Here is a 20,938-nt window from a genome sequence, read left to right on the forward strand (position 1 = left end):
TACACTGGAATGATGGATTAAGAGACAACTGAGACCAATTTTCATCCTTTTACTGAGGAGGAAAAAAAATATTTAATATTTTTGTTGTATAAGGAATAGCGCCCAAGGCAGGTCCTTCTACTCCTGACCTCAGCCCCACGCGCTCCTGCTTTATAAAGCTATAGGACAGAGCAGAGTTGGAATGGAAAAAAAAGTAGAGTAGAAGACAACAAATTGGAAGGGAGCAGGGGGTGCAGAAAGAATGACGACAGCCACATGTGTACCCAATACTTTCAGTTCCTGCAGCAAATCAGGATGATGGCAACCCAGTCCCTACACTGGCCAGTGAGGATGCAGGAGAAAATGTTCAACACTAAAGGAGTGACAACAGAAGTCTGGGCCACAGCTACAGTCGGGAGGAGCCGGAGGGAAGAGGGAGGACCAGGTTTTGCTTGTGTCACACAGCTAGAAAATTCCCCCGCCACCACTGCCGAGGCACACCTACAGTCCACCCATTTTCTTGTCTCACCACACTGTACATCCCTCCTCCTCCTGGAGAATTCAGACCCTGCTAGACACTCCACTCCGGGATAAGGCCGAGCAGTCCTAGTGCTCTAGACTGCCTCTTTTCACAAAGATTGGATTAGGGTAGGTGAGAATTGTGAAGATTTTAAAAATAAAACCCAGAGAAACGTCAAAGCTGCCACCATGTAGCACCAGCAACCAGTTCTTGCACGGTTCTTCCCTGTCTCGATCCCCTCCTACAGAAGACAGCACAGCTCTGTCTTCCTCGTGGAGTCTCTGCTGGCACCAGGTTATAACCTGGACGGTGGGGAGTGTCTGCCTTAGGCTAGTTTGTGCAAGAGGGCCACCTTAGGTCTCCTTGAGGACATTTATCTTAGCACAGATCTTGAGGGCAGGACCCAGCTTGATGTTCATGGCACTCATGAGATGTTCCTCTTTAAGTAATAAGAGGGCCTGTCCATCAATCTCCTGGGAACGAAACTCCTCTGCAATCTCTTGGCAACCTAGGAGGAAACGGTGGGGTATGTATGAGAAGCTACATGGTAGCACCAAAAGTACTTGTCCTAAATCCAGGGATACAGTGGCCCGAGATGGCAAGACATGGAAGCAAAATGAAACTAGAGCAACTTTTTTTTTTTTTAAGCCAAGATAAAAGAACTAAGGTGTTCCACCAACTAAACTGTTCAATTCAGATAACTTGAGGAAGAGAAGAGAGAGAGCAAAATATAGTGTTTTCTTTGACACTGGCAAGAAAATCAGCATTCATGCCATCTTTAAGGGCCCAAAATTCAGACAAAATAGCAAGGAGGGTAGGATGGTTTTCCTTTCTGGAGAAAACTACCCCTTGTCAAGTGCATGCATATATATATGTTCAGTCCCATCTGTCCCCATGGACCATAGCCCACCAGGGTCCTCTGTCCATGGGATTCTCCAGGCAAGAATAGTGGAGTGCATTGCCTCTGGTTCTCTGGGGGACCTTCATCATACCATACTTAAGCCTCTACGTTTCCATTTACAAAGCCCTGTGGGATGGCCTCACAAAAACCATAGGAAAGCAATACAGATGACCCAGGTTCTGGTGGACAGGCCCTTGATACCTTGTAGAGAAGCAATGAACTCATAGACCTCCTCTACGCTCCAGCGGCTAGGATTACTGGATAGGAACACAGGGTTGATGCCATGTAATTCTGGGGTGGGTGGAGCTGTGTTGGGATTCCCCAGGTCACGTTCTCCATGCCCTGCTCTCACGGATAAAGGCCCGGGAGATGTTGGAGAGAGTGCTTCATCGTAACTGGAATTATCTGAACCCCGGCTAGAGTCCTCTTGACCCTACAGGAAAAACAGTGAGGTCATAAGTAAGCGTCATGAGGTCTCCCTCTCTCCCCCGACCCTGGGTTTGAGGCACAGAGAAAAAACTAATCCCAGCACAAGTAAAGCACTCTGTACTTCATGTGCAAATGCCCGAAGTCACGAGTCTGCTCTCAAGTGCCCTTCAAGTGTGAACTGTGTCCCTCTCTTGGTTCCCTCTTCTGCCAACAACTCCCCTAGATTTTTCCTCCTCTAACAAGGCATAAGGATTAACAGAAACAACAGGTAAATCAGATGAGAAGAGACAAAAAGATCAGGATTTCGGAATCTGGAGTGATGTGATCCACGTGAAACCAGAGTTCTGGTCTCACACTTTTTTCCCAGGGGAAAGGAGCTGCCCTGCAGGAGAGCAGAAGGAAACGCCCAGTTTGCAGCATCACGCCCCACACTGGTGGCTCACTCGGTGGCGCTTGCCCTGGATCTTGGCACGGGCGATGTCCGAGGAGCCACGGCGGGGTCCGCGCCGGCGAACACGGGCGTAGTTGGCTTCCTGAAATTCTTTCATTTTTTTCCTCTTCAGCCGGAATTGGTGGCTACAGCTCACATTATACCTGTGGGTCAGGGAACGTACAGGAGGTCAGGGGTTCTGCTATGCAAAATCGCCTTTCTCCCCTGATCTACATGTGAACTAGGATTTTAGGGACCAATTTGGGGAAGAGAATGAAGGCGGAGACGTTATCTCGAGCAGATCCTGGGCAAGGGGTGTCCGAGGAAGAAGGGCGAGACGGGGGTCTACTGTACCTCTTAGCGCAAGTCATGGAGCAGAATCTCTTGGAGCCGCGGAACTGCTCGGCGGGGGCGTACTTCCCACAGTACTCGCACTTCAGGAGGTTTGCCTTCTTATCTAGCTCTGAAAACAAGGCAGGGCTGCATGGGTTCCTGCTGCCACTCAGGCCACCCTCGGGCCCAGTGCTGGACTCTAATTACTCTCAGCGTTCCCCCCAAAGACCTACTCAGCCTAACTGAGAATCCCGAAAACAAAGTTCAAAATCCAAAACCATAAAGACCTGTCCCTCGAGACGTCACAGTCTTCCTAACCTTAAGCCAGATGATCTCCACTTTAAGTGACTAATTTCTTCATAATTCGTAGTCTCAGATTTGACTGCACTTTTCCACAGGAGAGAGGAACTAATTACTAATGCCTGGAAAGATACGAGATTTCTCCCTCCCCCACCCCCCCCCCCCCACACAGACACAGAAGTTTTCAAAAGCAGGGGAGGGGAAATGTAAACAAGACTCCTTAACATGTATTACAGGATCTAAAATAAGGAGAACTGGAAATTAAGAAACAGCCTATTCCAGATTATCCTTTGAAAAATATATCCTTATAGTAAATAATCCAACAGATCAGCTTGATAAAATTCCCCTTAACCCTATGGAACAACTTCAGTGTAATTCGACGTATTCTGATGTAGATGGACTTCATATAATTCCAACTTGAAAGAGCTAATTCCTATTTTACGCTAAGTCCTCAAACACATCTCCAGCAGCCTCGTCCCTAGATGGGTCTCTAAATGAATACTCACCAGCAGATGGGCTGTCCCCACCCAAGGGACCACCTGACTGATTCTCATTCAGTCCTATGGTGAGGCCAGTCTGCAGGGGCTTCTCAGACTCTTTCAATAACTGAGAACAACCCACCTGTTCCAGAAAAAGGTGAATTACATTAGTCTCACTCCTTTCTACAGCTTTCCCCACCACTTCTCTCCACCAAGTCTTTGCCTCGATCTCAGAGTTAATGGCCAAGTCCGACGCAGACAGAACCATTTTCAATATGGCAATCTAGAGCCTCTTAACTGGATCTTTTCAGATTAGCTGCTGGAGAAGGGGCTCCTACCCCAGCTCCCTATTTTGTCCTTTTCCTTCCTAAACTGCAGGGACCACACTTGGAAACAAGAGACCTGTGTTCTAAGTCCTGGCTCTGCAACTCATGGTATCCAGAAAAGTCTCTCAACTTCTCCACAATTTTGTTCACTATGAAAACAACCTAATTAGAGACTTCCCTGGTGGTCTAGTAGTTGAGACTCCAAGCTCCCAATGCAGGAGGCCCAGGTTTAGTCCCTGGTCAGGGAACTAGGATCCCAAGTGCTGTACAATGCCCGAATGCTGTACAAAGGGGCCCAAAAACAAACAAAGACCCACCATGACAGCCTTAAAGGTCACTTTTTTCCTTTGCTTCTCCTCTCCCCACTATTTTCAGTTCCTGGTCTACATAGTCTTTGTTCTTCTTTTCCCTTCCTTCTTCAAAGCTAATCCTACAAACAACAGAACTGAACCGTTCTGTAATAATTAAATAGTTCTGAGCCTTCTGAGTCTCTGGAGTTTGAAAAGACAGCCCACCAGACCAAGTCCCCACGTGAAAACCCCACCTTCTGGCCCTGCCCTCACCGGGAAAGGCTCTGCTCCTTCCTGGATAACGAAGCCTTCGATGATGTGGGTGAGGATCTGGGGCTTCACAATGGCCTGGGGGGGCTTGGAGTCACCCATCTGTCTGGACACCATGGCCAGCGAAGGAGGGGGCACTGATGGGGCGGGAGCCAAAGCTACAATGTCACTGCTCAGGGTGTTAGCATTCGTGCTGGTCACTGGCTCAGCTTTCTCTAGAAAATAAACACGAGATTAAGGAATGGGGAGAGGATGACCTAAGAGATCCAACGATGAGCCAAGCCAGCCTGATCCTCCCCAGTAACACATGTTCCTCTCTGATCAGTCATCCTGGCTTCCCTGTGTCCAGCTCTCCTCCACCAAATTCAGGCCCACATTCTAATGAATCAGACTAAACTCTTAGCTCACTCAGAGCTTTCATCTCATTTCTGTGCACTCAGCAGTCCTGCAGAAGTCCATTCCTCACCTCCAAGACCGCCCTTCTCCTCCATGGCCTTCGGGCTCTCTACCACTGGAGATGTCTTCGCAGGAATCATTGAACTCAGTGTGGAGACGTCATCTCGCTCTTCCTCAGACTCAGCCTTGCGCTTTACAGCCAATGTCTGGGGTTTGCCCTATAAAGTGAAGAATAGGAAGGAAAACAAGATTTATGAGCAAAGGATAATGAGGAAACGCAATTACTCCCACACTGTCCAAGAAAATTTTCTTAGTTCTAGATTCCCCAGTGTGTATATGTCCCATGGTACAGTAAAATTTCTGGTTATTACCAACAAGTGTAATTTCTACATCAAGACAAAAGAACATACAACATTATTTAGTCCTGACCTAGACCTGGAGACCTGGGTTCATCACAGCCCAACCAAGAATTGTTTTTTCAAAAATTGATTTTGGTGGTTAAAGCTGTATCTTAATATAACTTAGTATAGATCCAAAAATACAGAATTTCATGTAGGAGTACGAGATTCAGGTATTATATACGTTGATGTCTCTTCTCTTATGAAAGACTGAATGAATACACACCAGGATCTTAACCTTCCATTAAACTCTCTTACAAAAGAAGCACTAATATCCTAACGTTCTCAACCCTTTATTCCCTTCCGAAATTAAGCTCAGGTCCTCTTGAGAATGACATGCGCTCACAATCACGGGGCAACACTCACCGGCAGGTGCACAGACTGCATGTAGAAGGCGGCAGGGACCTGCGCGACCACCGGTGAGGAGGTGGTTGCCCCTCCCTTCACCACATGCGCCGTCCCCTGCACGGGGGCCAGGGTCATCCCTGAGGCCAACGTGGGCGGGCACTCCTGCAGCGCACCCGGGGCCTGGGATGAAGGCGGCGAGGAGGCCAAGTGGGCCTGGCCTGGCGGCACTGTGCCTGGCATCCCCCGGGAAGTGGGGACGGCAGCTGCCAGCTGGGCCAGCCCCAAAGCCTGGGCCTGGGCTGTACCCGGCTGCCGGGTGCCCACCACCTGCACAGGGATGTGGGGTGGGGGCTGCTGGGCGGCAGACATCTTGGCAGCCCCTAGCTGAGGGGGCTTGAGAGGGGCTGCCGGCGGTTTGGACTGGATGGGGATGGGGGGCTTGGGGGCGGGGTCTGGCGGCAGGGACAGGGGTGAAGACTGCAGCATGGGCTGGACAACCAGGGTCTGGGCTGGCTGCTGGGACGGGGACGGCGGAACCGGCTGGGTCGGGGGACCCGGCGGAGGCTGCGGGGCAGTGAGGGTGGTGGCCTGCTGTTGCTGCTGCTGCTGCTGCTGCTGCTGGGCCAGCTGGAGGTGCGTGGCCGTGTGTAGAAGCTGGGACTGGCGGTGCGGGAACTGCTGCTGGTGGTGGATAGCGATCTGCTGCTGGATCACCACCTGCTTCTGCTGGAGGTGGATCTGCTGCTGCTGCTGAATCAGGGAGTGGGGCTGGATCTGCGTGTAGGTAGCTGCAGGAACGAGCCCCCAGAGGCACAAAGGGAAGGGAGAGCAGACATAAGCATCATCATCAAAGGCGCCAGTCAAAGCAGCCTTCCATGGTGTACATAGTTGTAGACACAAACTACGAATGGAAAGCGAGCTGGAGGGGCCTGACAGGCTGCCTGGTTTACACTCTTTCCTCTGAGTCGGACGTTAACAACCATCTCAAGCCGTAAAGCTGTCAGAGAAAGACCACCTTTGCTCAAGCATGTAACAGTCCTCAGTAATTTCTTGCATTTATCTAACTCTTTTTTTTTTTTCTTTACTTAAATCCTGTTACTTGGCACTTAGCAAGGACAATGGCGGGCCCAATCTCATATTCATGATTAGATTCTGCTCCTCAAGCACAAAGTCCACATTTCATTCGTTTTTGCATCCCAAGAACTCAGCCCAGGGCCTGATACACGAGAAACACTTAACAGGTTGTCACTGAAAGACTAAATATCCATAGAGGTAAAGATACCAACATCTTCCCATGATTGCCTCGGGTCTCCATGATTCATCAGTTTAGGTCACCACCCATGAGAAATTTTAAGAGTCAGCCACTGTGGGCTCAGACATGACCCAGTTCCCTCCACTGTAAACTGGAGATGTGATCTCCCCTGCTTCACACCCTACCAGAGTGCCCAGAGACTATATGTGACATGAAAGCACTTTGGTATTACAAGTGCCATAGTTTGTAAAGTGCCATACTAGGTGTTAGTAAAACAACTGATAGTAGTGAAGTCGCTCAGTCGTGTCCGACTCTTTGCGACCCCATGGACTGTAGCCTACCAGGCTCCTCTGTCCATGGGATTTTCCAGGCAATAGTCCTGGAGTGGATTGCCATTTCCTTCTCCAGGGGATCTTCCCAATCCAGGGCTCAAACCCAGGTCTCCCACATTGTAGACAGACGCTTTACCGTCTGAGCCACAGGGAAGTCCAAACTTTTTTTTTTTTTTTAAGTCATTCAGTCATATATGACTCTTTGCGACCCCACGGACTACATAAAGTCCATGGAATTCTCCAAGTCAGAATACTAGAGTGGGTAGCCTTTCCCTTCTCCAGGGGACCTTCCCAACCCAGGGATTGAGCCCAGGTCTCCCACACTGCAGGCAGATTCTTTACAAATTTGGGGAGTACATTATTCAAACACACAACACTTAAAAGTACTAGAAACAAGGAAGCAAAAATAAACACTACCAGATAGGGTACACACATCTAACTCTATCCACAGGCTAAAAGCAAGCACTACCCTGGGTTATTACTATTATTTTTTTTAATCCTTACCATCCTTGAGTGAGTGAGTGAAGTCGCTCAGTCGTGTCCGACTCTTTGCGACCCCAGGGACTGCAGCCTACCAGGCTCCTCTGTCCATGGGATTTTCCAGGCAATAGTACTGGAGTGGATTGCCATTTCCTTCTCCAGGGGATCTTCCCAACCCAGGGACTGAACCCGGGTCTCCCGCATTGTAGACAGACGCTTTACCGTCTGAGCCACCAGGGAAGTCCTTACCATCATAAAGATGATCACAAGTTGGACCATATTTAAGCAGGGCTCTATCTGCTTACCCTAAGCACTCGAAGGCACAGTCTTTGCTCTACACTGCCAACTGACCAACAGTAAATGTGTGAGGAGAGAAGTCATCCCTTATGATACATTGCAAGCTCCATAAGCAGAAGAGTCTGTTTTTCAATGATGTATTCCAGTACGATCCCTAGAATACAGCAAGCTATTCAAAAAGAACTGAGTGGGAACTTCCCCGGTGGTCTAGTAGTTAAGATTCCACCTTCCAATGCAGGGGACAGGGGTCTGATCCTTGATGGGGAACTAATATCCCACATGCCTGGGACAATTAAGACTGCACCACAACTAGAGAAGCCGGTGCACAGCAGTGAAGAACCAAATGCTACAACGAAGACTGTAGCGCTTAGTTGTATGCTACAACTAAGACGCAGAACAACCAAATTTAAAAAAAAGAAAGAAAAGACCCTAGTGAATGAACGCGTAGAGGGAGTAAATTGAAGAAGTCAGGACCTAAGAAGGAGACAAGGCAACTTGTAAACTGACTGCTGCCTGGCAGAGACAGACAGGATCCCTCTCTGCTACCTGTCATCCTGTCTCCTGGACTAATACAAACAAGGTTTATGTGATTCTTCCCTTCCACTGTTTCAGGACCAAAACGAGCAAGGGCAAAGACACGTACCCTGCAGACTTCAAGCCAGCCCTGAGGGAATAAAAACATTATGGGAGACAGAGTACCTGAGCTAATGAGGGTCTGGCTGGGAGCAGGAGTGGCGGTCCGGGTGAGGTTCATGCCCACGCTCTGCTGACCGGTCCCGTCTGCTTCTGCTTTCTTGGCTGCTGCGCTTTCGGCTTCTGTCTGGCTGCCCTGACTCACAGTCACGGCCTGGGCTGCAGGCAAGGGCTGCACCACTCCGGTGCCCTTCCTGGGGCAGCTCCCACCACCACCCATTCCTGAGGAAGGCAACTGCCCCAATCCCCCAGGAGCCTGGCCACCTCCTCCAGGACCCATGGACCCTGGGATGTTAGTCCCACTGCCTCCACCAGCTTGACTAAGGTTGAGGGACTGGCCTGAGGCCCCAGAGGAAGCCTGAGCCACCGCAAGGGCCTGGCTAGAGGCCTGGGAGAGGCTGGAGACAGAGGAGGCCCCAGGAGGGATGGCCTTCTGAGCAGAGCCTTGCATTTGGGGTCCTTGGGCGGAGGCCTGCTGGTTCCTGACGGCCAGGTTCTGCACCTGAAAGATATGAAGCAAAAGGCAGATTGAGAAACTGGGGGAGCAAGGGCCACTAAAGCAAAAGACTACTGAGTCAGAAGCAGTGACGACAGCTACAGATACTCCACGGCCCCCCTCAGCTGTACCCTCACCTGTACAAACACAGAGAAGGCCTTCCCAGAGAGGAGCTCTCAAGTCATATCTGATTCTCAGTCTCCTTCATTGTGTATAAAATCTGTCATCAAGTTTGGTAATTTTATTCCTTCCAAATGTCTCAGACTTTCCCTTTCTTCCCCATTAATTCATTCAACATCTACCAACTACCAACTATGCTGCAGGTACCGCACTGGATACTGGGAATGCAGAGATGAAAGACACAAGCCCCTGCTTTTAATGAGTACTTTCTACTCGAGAAGACAAGAAAACCAAGTTACACCATGCACAGATATGCACCCAGTGCTAGGGGAGTGCAGAGGAGGAACAGTAGTAACTCAGACAAAGCGCATGAGGGAAGACATTCTAACACAGGCGATGTCTGAGCTGAGAACCAACAGGGTGTGAAGACACAGGTAACAACAGTGCAGGACCACCAAGCCAAGAAAGAGCACCGTGTTTTTGGAAATGATAAGTATTTCATTAAGCTTGGGGCAGGCTGGAGGGAGTGGCAAGAAATGAAGCTGGGCAGGTAGGTGAAGGCTAGAAAGAGGCCAGATCTTGAAGGGCTTGGAATGTTAAAATGATAAATTCCCAGCACAGAGCACAGTGCCTGACAGACTGCAACTAGTCCAGTGTATCAATGGAGAGAAGGGATGACAAGCTCTTAATAAATCACAGGAAGTCACTGAAGACTATTCATCAGAAAGACCACGATCAACTCTATCGTCGAAACCATTCTTTGAGTGCAGCCACTCTGGAAAACAGCTGGCATTTTGTCCTAAAGTTGAAATAGTCACACATGCTCTAACCCAGGAGCCCCACAAGAGAAGTGCATGTGTAAGAACGGTCACAGCAGCACTAGTCATCCTAACAAAAGCCTAAAAACCAACCAAATGGCCACTGCCAGAATAGAGAATGAATGAACTGTAGTATATTCACACAATGGACTATTACACGGAAATCAAAACCAAGTACAATGGCACATGCAACAATACAGATGGATTCTGACAGTAAGTCGTTTAATGAAGGCATTCCCCAAAGGATTATACACAATGTAAGTACCTTACAGATTTAAATACAGATTTATATTTGTTATATATATATATATATATATATATATATATATATCTCCACATGGTATCTGGAACTTGCTTCTAAATAATCCACAGATGAAGGGAAAGGGCCTGGAGAAATTGACCACATGTCAATAAATGCTAAAGTTGGATGGTTAAGCACTTACAGATCCGTATTTCTTTCTGTTTTTGTATCTGTTTGAAATGTTCCATATTAAAAAGAACATTTCAGAAATATAGTAAAGGCAGTAAAGCTATACAAAAAGGGTTACAGGGAAGAATGAATCAGAATGAAAGTCACCATGGATGAGCAGGGGCAGGCAGGGGAGCTCCATCTGGAGCTGGGGGTGGCTTATAACATGATTAAAACTTACAGAGTAAATGTTTTAAAAAGTGGACCATGAATGAACCATTGATGAGAGGATGCCATGAGCCAAGGATTATTATGATTCATCAAATTCTATAGGCCAGAGGTATAATTAAAAATGTTAGGGAAGTTTGTGAGAGAATGAATATATGTATGTGAATGCCTGAGTCCCTCTGCTGCTCACCTGGAATTATCACAACAAATGTTAATAGGCTGTACTCCGATACAAAATATAAAAATTTTTTTAAAGTAACAATGCATATTTTCTTATTAAAAAAACTTATCCTGATAGCAATATGGGAGAGGATTAGAGGCAGAAGCAAATAAGGCTGAAATTAAGAGGCCAGTTAGGAAACTAATAGAGTAATTCAGGTGAAAAATAAAAAGAACCCAAATTCAGATAACAGTAATAAAGTAGAGGAATAATAGCTTTTGGGAGAGATTTACAAAAATCATCAGGACTGGGTACTGGGCCACTTACATATTACCTGGCAATCATGAAGATTCTTCCTAACAGCTTCCTTCCCGTTATAGCTATTTAAAACTTTCCTCCTCTCCGTTACCTCTGAACCACTTCCTTTCCCCTCTCACTGTTCACTCCCAGAAATGATAACACCACCTCTGGTCCCACCGCAAACCTGGCCTTATACCTCCGTCAGCCCCCATCATTCTCCCCTCACCCCAGCCGCCTTCTCTCCTTCCTCCTATCAAAGGCTCACTAGGCTCAGGATCTCATTCCCTCCTCCTCAATTGTTTCCTATCCCTTCATTCACCTCTCCTCTGCTGGCTCCCTCCCACCGCCAAGCCTGAACCCCTTCCCCAGGCCCAGCTTCACCCTCCTCTCCTGTTCCTACATTCAAGGCTGAGGAATGTCGCCTGTCTGATCACAAAGAGAGCCAAACTCAAACACTCACTGTGTCCAGGCACTGTTCAAACACTTACACACATCAACTCACTGAGTCCTCACAACATGCCCTGGGACAAGTATTTTATAACAGCTATTTAATAGACAAAGAAATTGTGGCAAGAAGATGCTGGGCCACTTGCAGAGGTCACAGTAAGTCACAGAATTGGAATTGACCCTAACGAAGATTCACACTTTCAACCACTACTCTGTCCGTCCACAGACCAACACACAAACATCTGATGAATAGATTATAAGTGAAAGAACTGCTATGGAAGCAGGTTCTGCCTCATCCTGACCCCACCACTCCTACTGTAGTCTAAACCAAAGGCCGTATCTGTAACTGACCCCAACAGTTTCTCAGCAGGTTCCTTCATTTCTCTTCCTTCTCCAGGCACAGGCCCCAAAATCAGTCTTTCTCAAGTAGTTTCCTGACCCTCTTAATCTGCTGTTCAAGTCAGCAGTGCCACTGCTACCTACGAAGTCACGTGGCTTTCAGATTTGTCCTTAACAATGCCCTTTCCTGCCACAGGCTTGTCTCCACTTTATTCACTCATCTCCAACTCACAGTCACATAGCTGAGTAGTCAGGCTTTGACACATGCTATTCTCTCTCTCTAGTGTTCATGCTACTCCAAATCAAATGCCACCCATCCTTTCAGAATCTGCTCAAGTTCACTGAAATGCAGAGCTCAATATTTACTTGCTGACTGATAAAAACTAGAAGAATGAAAGAAGTACCATGAGACTCCAGTTTGTATGCCACGCAAAAGAAGCTAAAACATTGCTCTCTCTCTATATATATATTTTTTGTTTGCGATAAGGCACAGAAAACACACTGGTGAGGAAGATTATACTGGGAACACCTTTGAGCGAAACAGGCTGCTGAAGGTTGAAAGCTATAGTAACTCATAGAGAAGAAATCAAGTGTTCTGCCAGCAACTCAGCTTGATGTCTGTCTAACCAGGATTCCCTCTACCATCCCTTATCTTCCAGAGAGTACTGCAAGGACAGGGAACTAGGACTTCCTGAATAAAACTGAGCTACGGAGGGCTAAAAGGAGGGCAGCGACACCAGGTCTGTATTAAGAATAAGGCTTCCCTGGATAAGGGGAGTTTGGAGGGTAAATGGATACACATATATGTATGGCTGAGTCCCTCTGCTGTCCACCTGAAATTACCACACCATTATCAGCTATACTCCAATATAAAATAAAAAGTTTTTTTTAAAAAAAAGGAGGTGGCTTCCCATATCCCCAGGGCTGTTTTCAGTTAAGCCTACTTCCCTTCCTAATTCAAACAGCTAAAAGGTATAAGGGATTCGAGTTCCACAGAAATTGAGGGGGGCAGGGGGCGGGGGGAAGGATTCTGAAAAATGGTAATGGGGTGGAAGGGTGATCCCCGGTCCGAGGCCACTCCATTCGCCCTCCCCAGGGCCCGTCCGCAGGTCAAGTGGTCACCACTGACCTGATCAGCATCTGTGTGGACTCCAGGAGACTGAGCAGATGGCGCCTCCTGCTGGACTGCAGCCACTGCCCCGTTAGGCATCAGGATGAGTTGGGAGGCTAGAGGCACATTCCGGCCCAGGGTCCGGTTTACCTGCAATAGGTTTCCCAGCTGTGGCTGGCAAGGAGAGGAGGAAGAGCAGAGGAAACAGAACAAGAGAAAGGGGAGAGAGACAGAAGAAACGGAAGGAAAGGACCACAAGACAAAATAAACAGAAGATACGAAACCACTAGGCCCTGCCCCTTTCCACACCAACCCAGGAGACCCTCATCCTCCACGTGCGATGAACCGTCCGAAGAAAACCTGGAACGTGTATAAACTATACGCTGACAACAAAGAGTCAAACATCAATGAGGCTGAGACAATGAGTTGGGAACAAGGGTTTATATATATTAAGCAGACAGGCCAAGAGGTAACACTTAGGATTTGTGCACGTGAGCCATGGCTTTAAAGATTAGACTATATCTGGTACAAATTTCTTTAAAACTGAGGTGAAATCTTCTAACTTAGGATCTCAATTGTTTGTAAGCTACCTGTGAACACTGAGCATCACATCTAGAGGTAAGTCAGGCACAGGAAGCAGATCAGCTTGTCCTAAGACATCTGGGTAAGCATGATGACACAGGCTTCCCTTGCGGCTCAGCTAGTAAAGAATCCGCCTGCAGTGCCAGAGACGTGGGTTTGATCCCTGGGCTGGGGAGATGTCCTGGAGAAGGGAAAGGCTACCCACTCCAGTATTCTGGCCTGGAGAATTCCATGGACTGTAGAGCCCATGGGATCACAAAGAGTCGGACACAACTGAGCAACTTTCACTTTCAACCATGATGACATAAAACAGCTTTCACTTTGGGAAATTCCCTGGTGGTCCAGTGGTTAAGACTTGAGCCTGGTTTCAATCCCTAGTTGGGGAACTAACACCCCAAAAGGTGCACGGTGCAGCCAGAAAAAAAAAAAAGGCTTTCACTCAATAAGTCACAGAACAATTATGTCCCTGGGACAATGGTGGCTGTGGCTTACCCGTAGATACATCTGGGCCTGGGACTGGTTGAGGGGTGGGGAGGTGGTGTTCCCCAGTAGCACAGACTGGGTCAAAGTGGTAGCACTGGGAGAGCTCACACTCTGGGACCGGCTGATGAGCTGGGCGGCCGATGTGGTGGCCAGATTGATCTGTGTGGTACAGAAGGGAACCAGGACTAAGGATGGGGGAAGAGACACAAGGAAATACACATGACTGACAAACTCAGAGTGACACCAGCAAAAGCAGAGTATCTCACTTTCACAGAGTTAGGAGGAAATGAACACCTTACCATCCACACCTGTCATCCTGGCCTCTGAAGACTATCAGCAAAGTACAGAAACCAGGCCCTAATCACCAGTGTAAGAGCTGAGGAGCAAAGGACGAAACGGAATAGATTCTACTTCTTAGTCAAGGATCCAGCGATTAGCCCTTGGGACCCTTTGATTCCTCCTGCCCAGGATTTTCTTCCTCCTTAAGACACCTCTACAGATCCACACTGGTTATTCTCCCTTTTACTGATATTCTCTACACACAATCAGTAAATATCATCAATGGTGAAATAAACACTCTCAGATCAATGGCACAAAATATTGGGTTGGCTAAAAAGTGCACTCAGGTTTCCTGAAATATCTTACAGAAAAATCTAAATGTTGGCAAAGCCAAGAATTTAACTGAAAGACCCAGACCCAGGGAGGAAAGCCCCTCAGTGGGGACAGGCAGTACTCACAGAGGCCTGGGTGGTGGTGGTCTGCTGCTGTGCAGTGCTGGTGTTTGGGGAGCTGGCCTGCCGACTGGCAGCAATTGTGGCCTGTTAGGGGGCAAAGAAGACAAGGGAGAGCAGAGACAACGAAGGCAAAGGCTCTGAATCTTCCAGGGACAAATCACAGGCACAAAATATAACTGAGATTTCAGGTAAGAGCAGTGAGCCTCTACTATGGAGCAAAGACAAGCGTGTTCACCATGTCAATCACCCTCATATTGCTACATATGCTAACCCCACGACTCCCACATAACCCGCCCAGGGCAGCTGGCAGCCCGTGCTCCTTCTCCCACTTTCTTTTAGCTGGAAGAACCTTTGGTCAGGTCACATCAGAAGTCACTGCTAAGTCCAGCCCAGAGCTGCCCTATCGATACAAATGTAAAGTGAGCCACCTATATTATTTTCTAATATGAACATTTTTCAAAGAGTAAAAAGAAACAGGAGAAGTAAACTTTTAAAATTTACTTTATTCAAGCTGATCTGTCTCATTTTAATACATGCCAACAAAAACGAACTACTGAGCTTTTTCAAAGTAAAAAGTCTCTGAAATCCAAAATCTTCTCCCATACCTCCATCTGGACTAGCTGCATTTGTTGTTGTTGTTGTTGTTTTTTAAGGAGATGGATTTTCTAAAATATTTGGCTGGGTCCCATCTTGGGTGCGGTACTCATAGTCCTCATTGTGTCACATGGGATCTTTCGTTGCAGCCCAGACTCTCTAGTGGTGGCATGTGGTATCAGTAAACTACAGCATGGGCTTAGCTGCTGCAAGGGGTATGATATCTTACTTCCCCAACGAGGGACTGAACCCTCGTCTCTTGCACTACAAGGCAGATTCTCAACCACTACACCACCAGGGAAGTCCTAGCTGTACTTTAAGTGCTCAACAGCTGCCTGTGGCTAACAGCTACTACACTGGACAGTGCAGGGCTAGCACACAGCCTTGCTACCTCTAAAAGGCAGTTCTCCCACGGTTCTTACTGTGAGCCCACACGCCAAGGTCCACTCATCCTCTTGCGGGAGGACAGGAGGCATGGGACACTGTTCCCAGCATGGCTCAGTGGAGGGTGTGGTGTGTCCCAACCCACCTGTACTGCCTGTCCCCTCCCTCCTGGGCCAGCTGGCTGCTGACCTCTCACCTGCTGGACGGCAGCCAGGCTATGCAGCTGGGCATTGCTGAGCTGCTGCTGGAGCATGAACTGGTGGAAATACTGAGCCGCGTTGGGCTGACGCTGCAGTGCCTGCAGAGCCTAGGGAGAAACAGAAGGGAATCAATCCACTTGGGATGAACCACTCCTAACTCCTATGCTATGGAAATCACTGGGATCCTGGGAAAGGGACACATGGGGAGGAGAGAAACAAAGGAAAAGATGGGTATCTGGTTAGCCCGTCAACATCTGATATGTCCATTTTTATATTAGAACCAGTGAGTTCATGTAGTCCTTAAAAAGCAGGGACACAATTAATTGAAAAATACATCAGTATAATCTCACATAAACTTGTATCTCCCAAAATGGAATCTGGAAATATCTGATATAACGAAGAAGTAGGACTAAACTGGCTGAAAATAAATGGAATGTTGATCAATGTAAAGAGAAGAAAATAAAAGACCATATTCTAGGGATACAGTAAAGGTGATAGAGCCCTGCCTGTATGCGTGCTCAGTCGTATTCAACTCTTTTCGACCCCATGGACAACAACCTTCCAGGCTCCCCTGTCCATGGAATTCTCCAGGCAAGAATACTGGAGTGGGCTGCTATTTCATTCTCCAGGGGATCAACCCAGGGATCAAACCCATGTCTCTTACATCTCTTACACTGGAAGGCTGATTCTTTATCACTGAGCCACCTAGGAAGCCCGACAGGGCCTTAAAGGGTTGAAAATAATGAAAAATAAAATAAACAGTGACTATGAAAGGCTATAGCAGGTAAAATTTTCAAGTAACTGGAATTTTTAAGCATCTACAGTATAATGCTAACAGGTGTTTATAAAGACAGTATCAGTAATTCAGTTTTGGCATTAACTTCAAAGCCAAAACTACATTTCTTTTTTTTCTTTCCAGGAGCCAAAATAGTTGAGGTTCTTAACTTCCACTACCCAGGGTGATTTTCAAGAAAGACCCAAAAATAAAAACCTGACAATCCTTGAAGAGAAATGGTTAGTGAGAATCTAGCAACATGAACTGAATGATATAAAAACCTTAAAGATTGATATCTTGTTCTGCCTGCTTGCTCAAACTGTTGTAAACTCCAAAGGTTCTCAGACCTGCAAGGGACCTTTGTCATCACCTGATCGTACTTGCCCAGTTTGCTGGAAAGAAACCAAGAGTGATTATCTTCCTGCATCTTTGCACACCCCAAGCCAATGCTCACAGCCCCTCAGTGCTGAGCCTCACCTGCACGGCCTGCCGTTCATACAGTGACATTTGAGCGATCTGGGGCCGAGAGCTGCCCCCAGAGCCAGAACTCCCATTAGTGGAGTTGGAGTTCTGTTCACTCTCAGTCTCCATGATAGAGGTCCAGGGTCCCCACAGCTGGCGCTCTGACTCCAGACCTAGATGGAAGTAGCAACGGGTTAAAATGTGCACCTGATCTCCAATGACTATTTCATGTTACTATTTATTCAAGTTACCTAAGAACCTTCCTTTTCTTCCAGAAGCCATGATTGCTCTGTTTTAATAATCACCAAATCTTCAATACACTTATAACCATATCTTCCTCACACCATCTTCTGAAACTAAGCGATGTCTCTAAAAAACAACTTTTACATAGTCCCTCCTGGCTGTCATTAAACAGAAAATGGCCCGAATGTAAGATGGTTCCTTATAAGAGTAAGGCTACTTTATATCCCCATCACACTTTTAAACAGTTTAAAATCATCCCATTTAAAACTTACTGTTTCTTCATTTTTATCTGCACATGCAACATCATTATCAGCCTCACTTTAACAATGGCCACCATGTACTGAGTTAGGGGCCTCCTCTCACTGGGCTAGGCCCTTCACCTCCATTATTTATCAGTGATTTATGGTAAATATAATTATCTTCACTTTACAATTGCGGAAATGAGGTTTTCAGAGGTTAAGGAAGTAGTCCTAGTTAAGTATCAAATCTTTACACTAGGACACAGGTCTTCAAACCAAAAACAATCTGTGGTTAAGGCCATGTCACTCACTTTGAGTACCCATTGTCTTCACTCTATGAAGGAGGGGCTTATGCTACAGAAAGGACCAAAGCAACATAGAAAGTCACAAAACTGGGAGGTAGAAGAACTAGCCTATAGCCCATCTCACCCAAAGAGCTGCCTGGCTGGAGCTGGGGCTACTAATAACATCTTGGCCGTGTTACTTTATCTTCTTATACCTCAGTTCCTCTGGATGCAGAGGATTCCCAAGTAAATGTAACACATCATTGTAACAAATGACTTACAGGTATTAAACATAGTAAAGACAGCAATCAAAGCTTCAAGAAAGTAAGATTCAACGTTTTCATCCACTTAGTAACCAGAATTTATCCTCTGGGGTCTACTCTAAAATTTGCAAAGAACACATGAAAACATTGCTAATAACACAGCAAAGAGACAGATGAGAAGTAAGAAGAAACATGCCATCCAAGCAGCATTAAATGACAATAAGTTTCTTTGGTTACTTTTTTTTTTTTTTTGGTCCCCTTCTTTCGCTATTTTCTCTCTACTTTTGAGGCATGGAGGAGCCATTGTAAATACCAGGTCAGCACAGCAAAATTTGGTTTAGGAATGTAAACATCAAATCAGAATATCTGCTAAGGTGTGTCAATAGTTTCATTCAGGTGAATCCATTTTAATGATACCATCCAAAACAAAGAAACTAAATAAAATCAAACTGCTTGGCCTTGGAAATTAGAGTTGGGGAGATTTCTTATGGGTCCATTCCCAGTTATAATCTGATTGCATCCTTATCCTCCAAGAATTCAGTTGTCCAGGAAGAGCAAATGTCATTGCAAACATGGATACAACTCATGAAGTATACAGGAGAAATCACACTGGCTTCAAGTGTAGTCTATCTTCACCCCACACCTTTTGCCAAAATATCAAAGCACTAAACAGATACAGACCCATGAATCCTCATTATCAGCATGCGGAGGAAAAAAAGTGAGTAAGCATTAGAGGCAGCAGGGCATAGCTGTAAAGACAACCGGACCTAGTTCACTGGACTGAGAGAGAGGCGACCCCCCCCCCCCTTTACTAGCTAGAGGGGACATGAATTCCCTTCGTAGATGAAAAGGCTAATAAACTATATGATCCCCATCTCCCCCTAAAATGGAAGTCTTAATAATTGTTCAGGTTGTGAAATAGAAAAGAGGAGGAAAGAGACCAGTTTAAAGTCTTAAAACCAGGAGAAACTGTCATCAAAACCAGGATTCCTGGATCCCAAGCACATAAATCTGTTCATTTGTGCTCAGAGTGGGGACTGTAAAATCAAATACAGAAAATGAAGACAACAGAAAGTCTGGGAGGCACAGTCAATTTAAATTTTCAGAATTTAACTGGAAGAGAAAGCATGAAAAGCTGAACCATAGAGGTCCCCTGAATCACTAAACTGGGGTCATCCTGAAAGATAGTATTTGGGGGTGTGTGGCTGGATTGGAGCAGATCTTTGGAAAGGAGCTAGAGGAAGATAACGAAGTGGACCAGGTACCGGGCCTCCTGAGCCAAGAGTTGGAGGAAATCAATTTCCCCAAGCATGAAACTCTTGCCTCCCAGGAAAGACGGGGCATAGATAGGAAGGGGGCAGGAGAAGGGGGTGGGTTCGGGGGAGACTGTGCCACAGAAATCGAAGCCATCTGAAGAATAGGAGAGTAGACGCCCCCAGGGGTCCCTGTATCTAGAACCTTGATGAGAACGAGTTCCCAAAAGGAAATCAACCCCACCGGGAGAAGGGGGGCTCACGGAGCGGTGGTGCCAGGAGTGAACTGACCCCAAGTGAGCAGAGAAGTGTGCTTACTGATAGCGGGGAGACAGGCAGGAGGGAGACAGAAATCGAGGAATTGGGAGGCTAAGGAACCCAGGGGACCAGAAAAAAGCAGGGAGAGAACTAGACCGCACGCTTGGATGGGAGAGTCAAAGTCAGAGGAGGGAAAATGAATGAGAGAAGGAGCGGTCAGGAGCAACTAGGGTGACGGACGGACAGCAGTGAGCACAGCGAAAATGAATAGAAGAGTGAGAGGCTCGGGCGGCGGAGCGAAGGACCGCAGGGCGAGCGCCAGAGGTAGGCAGGGAAAGACGCCGGGGGAGGTACCTGGGGCGTTCCACAGCCCGCGGCGGCTGCAGAAACATCCCCGCGCGGCCAAGCCCCCGGAGGTCCTGCCCCTGCCCCGCCGCGGCCGCCTGCTTACCTCCGCGCCTGGCTCCGCACCCGGGCGCTCCCGGGATAGGGGGTGGGGGGCGTCCACCTCACGTGCCGGGGTCCCCGGGCGCCGGGCCGGGTGGGGGGCGCGCTCGGCCTCCGCGGCGGGCTCCCCTCGCCTCCTCCCCTTCCTGGAGGGGCGGGGGCGCCGAGGGCGGGGTGGGAGGCGCCCGGCGCGGCCGCGGCTCCCCGCCCCTCCCGCCGCTCCGGGTGCGGGCCGGCCGCGGCTCCGCCAGGCCTCCGGGGCTCGCTCCGGGGCCTGTCACTTCCTGCCGGGCGGAGAGGGTGGGGGCGGCAGGCCGGGGGCTGCGGGCCCGGCTGGAGGAGGGGGCTGGCGGGGAGGTGCTTCCGGGGCAGCCGGACCCCTCCCCCGTCCCTCCCCCTCCCCTCCGTGGCCTCCCCCCTCCCTCCCGCGCGTCCCTCGTTTCCTGCCGGCGCCCGTTGCCATGACGACGCCGCTGCCGGGCCTCCGCGCTCTAGGCCTCGGGGTTTTTTTTTCCCTCTCTCGCTCTTTCTCCTCTTTTTTCCCCTTCTTTCTCTCTGAGCGCTGCTCGTCGGTGGGAGGGAAGAAACCGAGAAAGTGGTGGCCTCTAGCGGGGAAAACTCACCTCTCTCAGAAAAGGAGAGGGAGATGGGAGAAGGGAGGGAAGTGACGTGAAGAAGGGGGGAAAAGGTATTTTCTGGAGCTTCTGGGAATAAGGGATAGAAAGAAAGGATCAAAGGGACCAACAGGCTGAGCGGGAGAAAGCCAAGCAAGGACCCTAGAGAAACGGTAGACGAGGGAAGGAAATAAAGCAGAGGAAAGGAGAGAAAAGGACAGGGGAAAAAAAAACGATTGAGG

General features: G+C 48.1%; 1 protein-coding gene across 8 annotated transcripts; it reads right to left on the reverse strand.

Annotated features, from left to right (window-relative positions):
* Positions 1-33: 33 nt before the first annotated feature.
* Positions 34-20,221, reverse strand: PHC1 (polyhomeotic homolog 1). Of its 8 annotated transcripts, XM_042247574.2 has the most exons (16): positions 20,087-20,221; positions 18,802-18,814; positions 17,111-17,268; positions 15,855-15,965; positions 14,684-14,764; positions 13,956-14,105; positions 12,900-13,055; positions 8,460-8,955; positions 5,418-6,187; positions 4,724-4,871; positions 4,261-4,472; positions 3,399-3,513; positions 2,614-2,722; positions 2,273-2,423; positions 1,602-1,833; positions 34-1,007 (listed from the first exon to the last, which is right to left on the reverse strand). In XM_042247574.2, the coding sequence occupies exons 3-16, from the start codon at positions 17,222-17,224 to the stop codon at positions 853-855; spliced, it is 3,000 nt and encodes a 999-aa protein (XP_042103508.1). In that variant the 5' UTR covers positions 17,225-17,268; positions 18,802-18,814; positions 20,087-20,221; the 3' UTR covers positions 34-852. The 8 variants fall into 8 exon arrangements, with proteins under 8 accessions (XP_042103508.1, XP_042103504.1, XP_014950437.3 ...); XM_042247570.2 differs by lacking the exon at positions 18,802-18,814; XM_015094951.4 differs by lacking the exon at positions 20,087-20,221 and having other exon boundaries at positions 18,806-20,080.
* Positions 20,222-20,938: the final 717 nt, after the last annotated feature.

This window comes from Ovis aries, chromosome 3 (assembly GCF_016772045.2).
Source record: "Ovis aries strain OAR_USU_Benz2616 breed Rambouillet chromosome 3, ARS-UI_Ramb_v3.0, whole genome shotgun sequence".
Lineage (NCBI taxonomy): Eukaryota > Metazoa > Chordata > Mammalia > Artiodactyla > Bovidae > Ovis > Ovis aries.

Bases quoted from the DNA above. Each gene is read 5' to 3' on its own strand.
- PHC1 (XM_042247568.2), bottom strand. From the start codon at position 17,377: ATGGCTTCTGGAAGAAAAGGAAGGTTCTTAG. The intron at 14,106-14,683 runs GTGAGTACTGCC...TGTACCACACAG, and splicing joins CCACCACCACCCAGGCCTCT to ATCAATCTGGCCACCACATC. The intron at 4,872-5,417 runs GTGAGTGTTGCC...TTCACTTTATAG, and splicing joins TGCAGTCTGTGCACCTGCCG to GGCAAACCCCAGACATTGGC.